Source organism: Oryctolagus cuniculus, chromosome 7 (genome assembly GCF_051225735.1).
Source record: "Oryctolagus cuniculus isolate XC-2025 breed Fujian yellow rabbit chromosome 7, ASM5122573v1, whole genome shotgun sequence".
NCBI lineage: Eukaryota > Metazoa > Chordata > Mammalia > Lagomorpha > Leporidae > Oryctolagus > Oryctolagus cuniculus.
In genome coordinates, this window is record NC_142873.1 from 121597994 (window position 1) to 121612299 (window position 14306).

The 14306-nt window shown below is 46.2% G+C and overlaps 1 protein-coding gene across 2 annotated transcripts in view; it reads left to right on the forward strand.

Moving 5' to 3' along the window:
- The first annotated feature begins 270 nt into the window (after window positions 1-270).
- Window positions 271-14306, forward strand: part of TXNDC12 (thioredoxin domain containing 12) — a 30587-nt gene continuing 16551 nt past the window's right edge. The window contains exons 1-2 of one of the 2 annotated variants that reach the window (XM_089300661.1): window positions 271-408; window positions 13571-13631. Coding sequence is in view for 1 of the 2 variants with exons in the window: in XM_008265256.5 (XP_008263478.3) it covers window positions 1028-1118; window positions 13571-13631 (152 nt within the window). In the remaining variant the exon portion in view is untranslated. Of the gene's footprint in view, window positions 409-921; window positions 1119-13570; window positions 13632-14306 lie in introns of those variants that run through there. The other variant, XM_008265256.5, reaches the window with a different exon arrangement.

Genomic DNA, 14306 nt, shown 5'->3' on the forward strand with positions numbered 1-14306 from the left:
GGCTCTTATAATTTGTAGGGAATCTAATAAAATAAAGGGCGGTGTGTGGTTTCGTTTGGGTGTGTACTTCTGTTCCAATATATCTCACTGTGCAATAAGTAAGCATTGTTTGGACTCAACTAAGTACCAGGAGGAAGATGGGAAAATTAATGTTTTCGCAACACAAGGGGAAAAATGGGAAGAAATATTCAACTCATAACAAAAATAGATTTAACCAGAAGAAATTTTACACTTTAGATGCTTGCAGTGACTTATGTCCTGGTTCCCTAGGTCCACCTCAATCAGTTTTGCAATAAGAGGCACCAAGTTTGGTTTTCTTGGAGCTTACATCAGTTGATTGCATCATCCTCGAGTGGAAGACTTGTGATTTTGCAAGGGAGTGAAGGTCCAGCGCTTCTTCCCTAACGGGTAAGGGCATGCCTGGAAGGCACGAGACCGTGCACCGCAGAAGGGGTTTGCCAGGTCTCTTCAGAGACCGGAGTAGGAACTTACAATGACATCCAGTTGTCCATCTTTTACTTGGGGAGCAGTAAGGGGAATCCGAGGCCGGAGGGCAACCTGCCCAGTACTGGGAGCGTCCAACCAGAGCGATCAGTAATTTGCATTTTGAATATTAAGTACAGCGGTTCTAGGGGGGAGGGGCCAGCCTGGCTGGCAGACGCGATCAGCAACGGTTCTCCCGAATCTCTTCCCCGCCCCCACTGTCTCGGTCCACCTTTTCCTTTTTCGGTCACCCGACAGGGACATCCAGAATCCAGAGAAAGCTACTCGAGATGGAGAGCTACTCGCGCACCCTATTACGTGACCTGTACCTTTAAACTCTTTCCATTTCCATCCGGACCCCGGAGGCACCACCCACATCCGTCTAACATCACTTCCTTCGGACTTTGGAAAAAAAAAAAAAAAAAAAGAGAGAGAGACACACACAGACAATCTGGGAACGCGAGGGGTTGAGCGGAGCCGTGCTTGGGGAGCGGTGTGAGCTGTCTGCTCGGCACCGTGGTCCCGCGCACCTACCACCGTGGAGATGCAGGCTCGTCTCGGGGCCACCTGTTTGCTGGGCTTCAGTTTCCTGCTCCTGGTCACCTCTTCTGATGGACACAGTGGGCTTGGAAAGGGTCAGACCGCGTTCTTTTCTTATCTTTGCTGATCCCGGGCCCCAGCCCGGTGTAACCCTTTTCTTGCCCTAACACCGCTACCCTCTCCTTCTGCCTCTTAGGGCACCCTAAATCTCTCGTTAGCTCCCCAACCGCTCCTGGAGTTTGAAGATAATTTGGAGGAGGGAGTAGCAGGTCTGAGACACACGGTGGGGAGTAGTGCTTGAGGCCTCTGACTTCGTGGATTGGAGGGAGGAAGAGCCTTTAAATTAGGAAAAGTAAAAGAACCAGGCCTGGTGCTTAGCACTTTTTTAGGTCCTCAGGAATGGCCACCTTCCCCCTTTAGAGAAATGGAGCCATTTCGGACCTGTATATGCGGACTCCACTGCCTTGAATCTGGAGATTGGCTTCTTCTCTCCCCGGAAGAGCTGGGTTACCCCCTCCTGCTCACCCTGGAGAGACAGCACCTGCACCCCAGTGAGATGCGTCTGGTATATAAGAAAGGAACAGATGAAGGGTGGAAGGTTTGTTGTTAGAGGGTTGACCACACTTTTCTTTCGCGTGATTCAGCCAGTGTGTCATAAGAAACTGAAAATTTGGGGGGGGGGGGGGAGTGATGCATTAGTGGTTATGAATAGAAGTTAGGAGGTGTGACCCTCCCTCCCTCCATGCCATGACCTTCATCATTCTAATCTTGAATGCTTTTCTCTTCAGCTCTTCTGTAGTTGAAAGTGGATTGACTGTGTAAGCGCAGGGTTTATGCTTTTCTAAATGGGTAGGCTGTGGCATAAATCCCAAACACCCTTCCATTTTTTTTTTTGTACTGACCTTACTGTATTGAATAATTCTGCAGTTGTTTTTTTCTTCTGTTATCCTATGTATGCATTTATTGGTGGGTAATGAGATTGGGAGTTCAGTACGCCTGAAAGCTGTCACTCTTTCATTCAGTAAATAGTGTTTGATCTCCTGCCACAGTTCAGAAACTGCCCTAGTGGCTGGAGATATAGCAGTGAACAGGACAGACAAGGTTACTGCTCCTGAGGAGCTCATACTCAAGCAAGACAGAATAAAGTGGGCTCATGAACAAAGTAATAGGCAAGACAGTTCTGAAGAAAATGAAACTGTTACAGAGTAGCAAGTGGAAAACCTGGGGAGGATGAGGGAACTGACATTATCTGAGTTAGGAGGATCAGGGAAAACTTTGCTGAGTAGATAATGTGTGCATTTCAATCTCAGTGGTGAAACTACACCGAGTCCCTCTAGGCCGGTGTCTGGTTTTGTCTTTTTTTTTTTTTTTTTTTTTTTTTTAAGATTTATGTATTTATTTGGGAGGCAGAATTAGAGAGAGAGAGAGGGAGGTAGAGATAGAGAGAAGTCTTCTGTCCACTGATTCACTTCCTAAATGGCTGCAACAGGCGGAACTGGGCCGATCCATAGGCAGGAGCCAGGAGCTTCTTCCAGGTCTCCCTGGAAGGGTGCAGGGGCCCAAACACTTGGGCCATCTTCCACTGCTTTCCCAGGCCATAAGCAGCAAGCTGGAAGAGGAGCAGCTGGGACTTGAACCAGAACCTTATGGGATGCCGATGTGGACGTTTAGTCCACTATGCCACGGCACTGGCCTCTGGGCCAGTGTTTTAAATACTGATGATCCCATTATAAAACTATTTTGAAAACAGTTGTAATATTGAGGAGATAGAAGAGTATAGTATTAAGAATGTGGGTTTAGATCTGAGTTTTAACTTGTTCTACCACTGCCCAGCTGAGTGGCCTTGGGCACATTGCTTAACCCCTCAAAGCTTCTGTGCCTCATCTGCAAAACGACGTAATAATAACTACCTCAGATCTTCAACAAATAATTCACTCAGTTACCGTGCTAGGTGTAGGCAGTATCTGAAGGCATGTATGCTGTATCTATTCCAAGTTCTGTGTAATTATTCTAATTACTATTGTTGCATAATAAATCACCTCAAAATTTAATGGCAAAAAGAAGCGCGAGTGTCTTGTGAGCCTGTGGATAGGAATTTGAAGGAGGCACACTGGGGAAGGCTTATTGCTGTTGGGTGACATCTGTGATCCTAGCTCAGCTGGTTACCTCTTTGTGTGATCTTTCGGCACGGGCAAGTGTAGGCTTCCTCACAGGATGGCAGCTGTATTCCAGGAGTGAGTGCCACAAGAGAACAAGGCAGAAATGAATGCTGTTTTTATCATCTGGCCTGGCAAGTCCCAAAGCATCACTTTTACCATACTCTGTAGGGGCAGATTCAAGGAGGAGGGGTACTGACATCCCCACTTGCATCCTCATTGGGAGATATGTTGAGGTCCGGTTGTAAGAAGAGCTTGTGGGATGGGAGATACTGTTGCAACCAGCTTTGGAAGATGTGGTCTGCCAGAATGAGCCAGGGCCATTTCTGTCATGTTCATGCTCAGGAATAACTGTTCGAAGAACAAATGAGTGGTAAACATTATCATTGTGGTCCCTGTCCTTTTTCAGCTTACAGGCAGGCAAGATACCAGGACAAGTAAGCAGACAATTGTGTGACTGCAGGATAGGTAATTTAAGCAGAGATATACAGGTAACTGCAGGAGCACTTAGAAGGGCAGCCTGGCTTAGGGAGTTATGAAGATTCAATGAAAAAACAAAAGGCTCTTCATATTGTGCCACACACTTAAAAAGTGTTTAGTAAATGTTAACTGGTATTTCTTTTCCGTGGAAGAATAGTTATTACTAAAAGGAATTAATATTTCAACTTTTGTTTTATGTATCTCTTCAGTATGGATTCTTAGGAAAATAGATTATACCCCACCCACCCCATTTCCCAAAAAAAAAGTGCTGTCCAAAAATCTTGATGAATGGTACTTCTTCCCAGATGTTTAAGTAGCTCTGGCTCTTTGCAGAAGATAGCCTGGTGATTTGCCGAGAGACTGAATGACTTCCCCCCACTCCCTACACTTTTTTTTTTTTTTTTTGTTAAGAAGGGAAAGCATGATGTAAAGCAGGAATGGGGGTAGGAAGTAAGAGATCCAGGTTTTACTCTTTTTTTAAAAAAATATTTATTTATTTATTTGAAAGTCAAGAGTTACACATAGAGAGGAGGGGCAGAGAGAGAGGTCTTCCATCTGCTGGTTCACTCCCCAATTGGCTGCAACAGCCGGAGCTGCGCTGATCAGGAGCCAGGAGCTTCTTCTGGGTCTCCCACACGGGTGCAGGGCCCAAGGACTTGGGCCTTCTTGTACTGCTTTCCCAGGCCATAGCAGAGAGCTGGATCAGAAGTGGAGCAGCCAGGACTCGAACCAGCGTCCATATGGGATGCCGGCACTGCAGGCGGCGGCTTTACCAGCTACACCACAGTGCCAGTCCTCAGGTTTTACTCTTGTTTTGAAAGGCAAAGTAACACACATAGCGAGGGAGAGACAGAAATAGATTCCATCCACTGGTTCACTCCCCAGATGCCTACAACAGCTAGAGCTGGGTCAAGCTGAAGCCAGGAGTCAGGAACTATCTGTCTGGTTCTTCCACTCGGGTGGCAGGAACCCAAAAACCAGACTCATCCACTGCCTTCCCCAGGCATATCAGCAGGAAGCTGGATTGGAAGCAGAGGTGGGACTTGATCCTAAACACTCGGAACTGGGATGACAGTTTCCCAAGTAGGAGCTTTACCCACTGCGCCACAACACCTGCCTTGTAGCCTTTTGTTAAATGAGGGGGTTGGACTAGAAATATTTTCTAACAGTCCTGCAAGCTCTAACTTTGTACAGTTTATAAAATAATTTCATTGCTTTCAATAAGTTAAAAATAACACGTATGGGGACAAGTGTAATGACTAACTGTCTTCTGAGCACTGTTCTGTGCATTTTCCTTGTATCAACTTTTTTTTTAAGATTTATTTTATCTCTGAAAGGCAGAACAACCAAGAGCAAGTGAGACAGAAAGAGAGATCTCCCATCTGCTGGTTCACTCCCCAAATGGCTGCAGTGGCCGGGGCTGGGCCAGGCTAAAGCCAGGAATCAGTAATGCCATTTGGGTCTTCTGTGTGCATGGCAGGGGCCCAGGCACTTGGGCCCTCCGCTGCTGCTTTTCTACGTGCATTGGCAGGGAACTAGATGGGAAGTCGGGCAGCCAGGAAGCAAACCGGCCCTCTGATATTGGGTGTAATGTTGCAAGCTGCAGCTTAACCTGCTGCCACACAATGCCAGTCCCTCAGCTAGTTTAATCTTCATGGTAGCATGGGATAGAGGATATGTTGATCATGATCCCCATTTCACAGATGAAGGACCTAAAACGAGGCACTGGAGTCACAGAGCTTGCACACGACTAGCCAGAGTACAAATCCCAGAGCCAATGGCCTTTACCAGTCCACCACTCCAGCTTCTCAGTGTAAAAACTTTTCTGAAGAGTTTAAAGGAGAAATTACAAAGTTGTCAGTGGCATGGTTCAGATGCTCTCTCTGCCTGAAACAGAATTGGATGGTTTTGTGAAATCTCTGGAATGAAAATTTGGCACTAACATGTATGTGGCATCTACCGGCTGTGTGGTGTCCTAGTTACATTCACAACACCCCTATAGAATATTTCATTAGCAATATTTTACATTTTTTTAAAATTTTTTGACAGGCAGAGTGGACAGTGAGAGAGAGACAGAGAGAAAGGTCTTCCTTTTTCTGTTGGTTCACCCCTCACTGGCCGCCGTGGCCGGTGCGCTGCGGCTGGCGTGCTGTGGCCGGCGCACTGTGCTGATCTGTAGCCAGGAGCCAGGTGCTTCTCCTGGTCTCCCATGTGGGTGCAGGGCCCAGGCACTTGGGCCATCCTCCACTGCTTTCCCGGGCCATAGCAGAGAGCTGGCCTGGAAGAGGAGCAACCAGGACAGAATCCGGCGCCCCGACCGGGACTAGAACCCAGTGTGCTGGCGCCGCAGGCAGAGGATTAGCCTATTGAGTCGCAGCACCGGCCACATTTGTTTATTTTTTAAAGCATATTTATTTATCTATATGAAAGGCAGAATTACAGAGAGAAAGATGGGGAGAGACAGAGAGAGAGCGATACCTTCAATCCACTGGTTCCCTCCCTAAATGGCTTCATCCTGGTGTCCCATGTGGGTGGCAGGAGCCCAGTGACTTGGGCCATCTTCTACTGCTTTCTCAGGTGCATTAGCAGGGAGCTGGATGGGAAGTGGATCAGCTGGAACACAAACCTGTGCCCTCAGGGGATGCTGGTGCCCCAGGCAGTGGCTTAACCTGCTTGCCACAGTGCCAGTCCCAATATTTTGCATTTGTGAAAGCTGTGAGTGGCTGAAATAGGGCTCCAAAGCTGCTGTGTTTGCTGCAGGCAGACATTATTTAGTCGTTGTTATTCTACCTCTTAGGTACGGTGTCCCCTGTTAGAGGCTTAGCTGCCAGCTCTGACACTGGACCTTTTGTTATTTTGGTTTCATTAGCTAGGAGGAGCTGAATAACACTTTTCTTAGTTTACATTGGTTAAAACAGTTGTAGGATGAAAGAATTGGAAATTCTGGTATAAATGCTGTATTTAGAAATTACCACTTTTCTTTAGTGTTTAAGGGGAAGAACTTCTGGTGTGGGAGACTTTAGCTTACTTTGCAGATAACTGGCATACATTGGCTGTGCAGGTGACACTTCGGGAAACTGGACCGTCTTCAGATGTTCTGTCTTGGCATGGGTGTGAATGTGGTGGTTCCAGGAAGTGGGTGATTTTAGTAATCAGGTAAACACTGTACCCTTTTAGTTATTTTTGAAGAGAAAAACAAAAGAATTTTAATTTTGACTTTTAGCAGTCCTGTTTTAAGTGTGTTCTTATAAATATCACAGGGCTAGCCTTTCCATAAAATCTGACCATTTCAACTTTTAACTGTAATTGACACATTTAGTTCACTTATATTTGGTGTAATTATTCACAGAGCTGCTCTTTTCTTTTATCTAATTTCCATCTCTTTTACTGTTTTTTCTCTTTTCTCCCCCCTCCCCTTTCTTTTAGGAGTTTATTATTTGCTTATTCCTATATCTCCTTTAGTGGTTTGGAAGTTGATACTCTAGTTCTTCTCTTTCAGTGCTTCCTCTTGATATTTTATGTGCACGCTTAACAAAAATCTTAACATCTTAACCTCCCGACAATAAGAAGGCCCTAGAATATTTCACTTCAGTCACCCCCACATTACTTTAAGCATTTTATGAAGTATTTTGTTTGTTATATTTAAAAATTCTACGAATTGGGATTAACCCAATTTTCATGCACACAATATTTAGATTTAGGTATATGCTTCTTCGAGTATTTGCTCACGACTCCTTGTTTCTAGTCTTTTTTCTGGGACCATTTCCTACCTGGAATTTGCCCTTTAGCAGTCCTTTTAGTTTTCTCTGGTTCTCCTGGGGGACTGTTTCATACATCCTCCCCTCTCTGCAGACTTCTAATATCTCTTCCACAATCCTTGCTCTCAGGTGGCGACCATAATTCCTGCTTAACACAAGACAGAAAGAATCAGAAGAGGCTTTTCAAAAACTCTTATCATTACATTTACCCACCAGCGTCCATATATGCTCCCTCCCCTGTTACTTGATACGCCAATCATAGTCCTGGTAAATCTTGATCCCTCTACTTGGGTACTAAATCCCATCTTATCTCCCCCCATTCAATGACATTTTACCAGCAACTCACCCTTCTTTCCTTTATAACATTCATTTTCTTATCTTTACTGTATCCTTTCCATCAGCTTTCAACATCATATGCTTCCCTCCAAACTGAATTCAAACTGTTAGCTGATTCACAGTTCTCTTTAGCTTCTGGTACAAGGCTTTGAAAAGTTGTATGTACTCGGTTTGTCTTCTTGGACTGTCTTGATCTTGCTGTAATTGTGCCCAGGCCAGACACCTTGGAGTTAAACCTTGACTTTTCTCTGCTTTCACACCCTAGTTCACAGCAAAATCTCATTAACTTTGCTTTCCAACTATATCCAGAAGCCAGTTGGATCTGACTCCCTCTACCACCTTAGCTCATCCAGTCACCATCCTCGCTTGCCTGGACCATTGAAGTAGCCTCTCTACTGGTCTCTTTGCTCCTGCCTTACTCTCCTATATCAGCTGCTAAGGCTGCACTAACAAAGTAGCAAAAAAATGAGTGGCTCAGGCAACAGAAATGTATGTATCACAGTCCTGGAGGTTGAAGAGATTGTGGAAGAGATACTAGAGGTCTGAAGAGAGAAGCAGATGTATGAAATAGTCCCCTAGTAGAACCAGAGACGAAAGTCCAAAAGGTGCTGAAGAGACTATTCCCTCTGAGGGTTGTGAGGGCAGGGTCTATTCCAGGCCTCTCTTCTTAGCCTGTAGGTGTGTGTCCACATGCCACCTCTTTATAAGGACAGCAGTCATAGTGGGTTCAGACCCTCTCTGAAAACCTCAGACTAATTTGACTACCTTTGTAAAGACCTTGTCTCCAAATAAGGTTACATTCTGAAGTGCTAAGTGTTGAGATGCCAACATATCTTTTTTTTTTTTTTTTTGAGATTTATTTATTTATTTGAAAGAGTTACACAGAGAAGGAGAGGGTTACACACACACACACACACACACACACACACACACACAGGTCTTCCATCTGATGGTTCGTTCCCCAGTTGATGGTTCACTCTCCAATAGGCTGCAACAGCCAGAGCTGCGCCAATCAGGAGCCAGGAGCTTCTTTTGGGTCTCCCACACGGGTGCAGGGGCCCAAGGACTTGGGCCATCCTCCACTGCTCTTCCAGATCATAGCAGAGAGCTGGATGGGAAGTGGAGCAGCCAGGACTCAAACCAGTGCCCATATGGGATACCGGCACTGCAGACAGCGGCTTTACCCACTACTCCACAGTGTCAGCCCTGTCAACGTATCTTTTTTAAGGGGACATAGGTCAGCCCCTGACACCTCCTACATTATGTTTTCCAGCACAGAGCAATCCTGTTGAAATGCAAATCACATCATGTTACAACTACTCAAAACCCCCCAATAGCTCAGGGAGAGCGGGTAATCTTTGTAGTGACCACAAGGCTGTGCACTGTCCACTCCCTCTTTTCACTGTAGCCTGGTCTCCTTCTGCTCAGAAACACAGACGGCATTCTGCAGGGCTTAAAATCTAGGAGTCTGGACTCTGACTGCTAGGGTTGGATTTCAGCTCTGACAGTAACCATCTGGGTGACCTTGGGACAGTCACTTAGACTTTGTGCCTTGGTTTTCTCATCAGGAAAGCAGAATTCCTGGATATACCCTTCCCCCTCTCCATCCTGGTAGTTTTCCTGTTAATCTCACAATAATGTGGACCATGTGTTGACAATGATGAGCCAGTGTTGATACATTATTACTAACTAAAGCCCCAGCTTACATTAGGGTTCACTCTCAGTGTCCTACATTGTAGTTTTTGACAAATGTGTAATTACAAATGTATTTGTTTGCTGAGGCCACCATAACAAAGAGCACAGACTGAGTACCTTAAGGAATGGAAATTTGTTTTCTCATAGTTCTGGAGGCCAGAAGTCAAGATCAAGATGTCAGCAAGTGTTGCTTTCTTTTTTAAATGGCCAGCTTTTCTCTGTGTCTTCCTGTGGTCTTCCCTCTTTGGACAGCTGTGACCTAATCTTTTAGGGTCTAGGACACCTGCGGTATGAATTTTAGCTTATTTGCCTCTTTTTTTTTTCTTTTAAGATATTTATTTATTTGAAAGGCAAAGTTACAGAGAGGCAGAGAGAGAGAGAGAGAGAGAGAGAGGTATCTTCCACCCGCTGGTTAACTCTCCAAGTAGCCTCAAAGGCAGGAGCCGAGCTGATCCGAAGCCAGGAACCTGGAACTTCTTCCGGGTCTCCCATGTGGGTGCAGGGACCCAAGGACTTGGGTCATCTTCCACTGCTTATCCAGGCCATGGCAGAGAGCTGGATCAGAAGTGGGAGCAGCTGGTACATGAACCAGCGCCCATGTGGGATGCTGGCACTGTAGGTGGTGCCTTTACCCACTATGCCACAGTACCAGGCCCTTATTTACTTCTTTAAAGACCCCTACCTTTAGGCCAGTGTTGTGGTGTAGTAGGTTAATCCTCCACCTGCAATGCCATGTGGGCTGCTTCTCTTCCAATCCAGCTCTCTGCTGTGGCCTGGGAAAGCAGTAGAAGATGGCCCAAGTGCCTGGGCCCCTACACCCATGTGGGAGATCTGGAAGAAGCTCCTGGCTCCTGGCTTTGGATTGGCCTATTTCTGGCCATTGTGACCATTTGGGGAGTGAACCAAATACAGTCACCTTCTGACATACAGAGTGTTAAGACTTCAACGTACAAATGTGAGGGAATTGGCCGGCGCCGTCACTCACTAGGCTAATCCTCCACCTGCGGCACCGGCACCCTGGGTTCTAGTCCCAGTTGGGGCACTGGTTCTGTCGCGATTGCTTCTCTTCCAGTCCAGCTCTCTGCTGTGGCCCGGGAGGGTAGTGGGGGATGGCCGAAGTGCTAAGGACCTACACCCGCATGGGAGACCAGAAGGAAGCACCTGGCTCCCGGCTTCGGATCGGCACAGTACGCCGGCCGTAGCAGCCATTTGGGGGGTGAACCAACGGAAGGAAGACCTTTCTCTCTGTTTCTCTCTCTCTCGCTGTCTAACTCTGCCTGTCTAAATAAATAAATAAATAATGTGAGGGAATGAGGGGCACAGTTCAGGCTATAACATGAGCCTACCTTTTTTTTTTTTTTTTTTTTTTACACAGGCAGAGTGGATAGTGAGAGAGAGAGACAAGACAAAGAGAAAGGTCTTCCTTTTGCCGTTGGTTCACCCTCCAATGGCCGCCACGGCTGGTGCGCTGCAGCCAGCGCACCGCGCTGATCCGGCACCCTGGTCTCCCATGGAGTGCAGGGCCCAAGCACTTGGGCCATCCTCCACTGCACTCCCTGGCCAGAGCAGAGAGCTGGCCCGGAAGAGGGGCAACCGGGACAGAATCCGGCGCCCTGACCGGGACTAGAACTCAGTGTGCCAGCGCCACAAGGCAGAGGATTAGCCTAGTGAGCCACGGCACCGGCCCCTCCATGCACTTTCTATCTCAACAGTTACATTTTTATTTTATTTTATTTTATTTATTTATTTATTTTTTTGAGAGGCAGAGTGGATAGTGAGAGAGAGAGAGAGACAGAGAGAAAGGTCTTCCTTTTGCCATTGGTTCACCCTCCAGTGGCCGCCATGGCTGGTGCGCTGCGGCCGGCACACCACGCTGATCCGAAGGCAGGAGCCAGGTGCTTCTCCTGGTCTCCCAAGGGGTGCAGGGCCCAAGCACTTGGGCCATCCTCCACTGCACTCCCTGGCCACAGCAGAGAGCTGGCCTGGAAGAGGGGCAACCGGGAAAGAATCCGGCGCCCCGACCAGGACTAGAACCGGTGTGCCAGCGCCGCCAGGTGGAGGATTAGCCTAGTGAGCCGCAGCGCCGGCCTACATTTTCAATTTTTAGAAGTTCTACTTGGTGCCTTCCCAGATTTGTCTGTTTTGTGGGTCACATGCCTATTTTTGTGATATTCCATCATTTTTTTTTATCCTGTGGCGAATAATTTGAATATCTGATGTTCTCAGCAGGATCTAAATCTATTTGGTACTTCTGTTCTTATGTGGTGACTGGTTTTCTTGCATTTTTGGTGTTCTATGATTATGGATCTTCTGGCTCTCCTGGAGGCTGAAGTGTGGACCACTTTGCTCAGGAGAGGTTTGGTGTGTGCTTCAGTGGAGACTGGGGGCGCTGCTGACCTGTAATCACTCCAGTCTCTGTTCAGGGTTAGGGTGATCATGGGAGTTTCAGGTTCATCTGCATTTCCCCACGTTGTTCTGAACGTTTGCTTTCAGGGCCTCCTTACTTTTGCTTGTTGCTCATTTTTCCTCATCTGGTTTTAGCCTATTTTGTGTTTGTGGAAATATTTCTGTTATTACTGTGAGCCCAGTGAGTATGTTTCAAAAGTCCGTTTTATCTAGGATTTCATTATTTTGGTGGTGGATAGCCATTCAGACTGTTTAGTCAGGCTTCCCACCAAAGCAGGATTCAGTTGCCTGTTCAGGTATTAGCGAGTAGAGTGATGGCAGTCATGTTAGACACCTGTAAGTCCTCTTGGGCATCCTCCTGAGTTCACTCTCAGTCATTCACTGCATGAGTGACACATTCTGTTTGCCAGCAGTCCATGTTGTTGGGAATAAGTAATGATGGTTTTTTTGAATCCTGCCTCTATATGCCAATGTGGGTGAGCTTTCATTCCCCTGTGGGGGCACTAATGAAACTGGATTTGAACGTATGTCTGGGAAGGAAAGTTTTAGAAGCAGAATAGCACAAGATCGGAGCTTCAGGCTCAGTGTGCCATTGAGCAGCTATATTACCTGGTACCGGTTATGTAACTTCTCTGAGCCTCAGAAGTCTCAACTGTAAAGAATAAATTACTACTAATGATTTGTTATGATTGTGCCTCTCCTTCTCTCTCTATGTAACTCCGACTTTCAAATAAAATTTAAAAATCTTAAAAAAAAGATTTACTTTGGGGCCAGTGCTGTGGCGTAGCGGGTAAAGCCACCGCCTGCAGTGCCGGCATCCCATATGAACACCGATTCAAGTCCCGGCAGCTGCATTTCCAATCCAGCTCTTTGCTATGGCCTGGGAAAGCAGTAGAGGATGGCCCAAGCCCTTGGACCCCTGCACCTGTGTGGGAGACCCAGAGGAAGCTCCTGGCTGCTGGCTTTGGATTGGCCCAGCCCCAGCCATTGCGGCCATTTGGGGAGTAAACCAGCGGATGGAAGACATCTCTCTCTCTCTCTCTCTCTCTCTGCTTCTGCCTCTGCCTTTACCTCTCTATAACTCCGACTTTCAAGTAAAATAAGTCTTAAAAAATAACAATAATATCACTCTGGCTGAACTGTGGGAATAATAGCAATTGCTTAAAATGCATTACGTCATTTAATCTTTACACTGAGACTCAGAGGCCGGTTTTATTGTCTTGATTTTACAGATGAAGAATTGGAGACTTGGAGAGCTTAGTTTGCTCACAAAGCTTCACGCTCTATAGAAAGTGGAGTCGTGGACCCGTGTCTTTCTGTATTGCATCACCTTCTGTATTGCATCTGTATCACCTTCAACTACTTTTGATATGCTACAGTCTGATTAATGTTTACTCTTTGGAAAATTCTCTTTCGTTCTTTTAGTATTGTTGGCATACTCTGTGATAGTTACAAAGCATTTCATGTCATTGTTTAATATCCTTACAAATTGTAAATTAGATGGCGTCATCTCACTTTTTAGGTGTGAGGCTTGACGTATGGGACTGTCCATAGTCCCATGCACCCAGCAAGTACTGGAGCTGGGGATTGAACACCAGACTCTACACAGAGAATGACCTCTTCTGTGGGTATCTGTGAACATGCCACACTCACTTCTTCCTTGGGTCTGTGTTGTTTGTTCATTCTGTGGGTGTTTATTAGACTCTTTCCTTCCAGGTTTTGGAGATCATATTCACTGGAGGACACTAGAAGACGGGAAGAGAGAAGCAGCTGCCAGGTACTAAACATGGCTTTAAGTCAGTTATGGTGATAAAAGCATGTTCTAGATGTCAACTTAGCATTAATTTCAGATAAAAGGGCTACACCCAGGCAGAACAAGAACTGAATAGTTGCCTAATAACAACAGAGTGCTAGCTAACATTTACCAAGTGCTTACTTACTCTTTATGTGAATTAAGTCATTTAATTCTCACAACAACTCTTTGAGGTGAGTACTGTTGTTACCTTCACTTTAGAGATGAGAAAACTAAGTCACAGAGCAGTTAAGTGACTTGCCCAAGATCATACACCTTGGTAGGGCTAAGATTCCGTCACAGGCACTCAGGCTTCAGAACATGCATTGTGAACCATTTTACTGCTTTATTGACTCAAGCCGAATAGTCTCAAATCCTGAGGACGTTTGGTTTATGTACAAATATCTTTGTACATAAGGGGGAGGAAAACAGAGTAGGGGAGGAAAGGCTAGGTGCTGGTCTAAATATTTTGCATGCATTGATTTGTTTAATCCTCCCAAGAACCTATGATGGTATTACACCTATGAAATAACTGTTTTTCAAAGAAGACATTTTTGGGGGCCAGCATTGTAACAAAGCAGATTAGGCTGCTGCCTGCAACTCCAGCCTCCCATATGGGCACCGGCTGAGGACCAGCTGCTCCACTTCCAAACTAGCTCC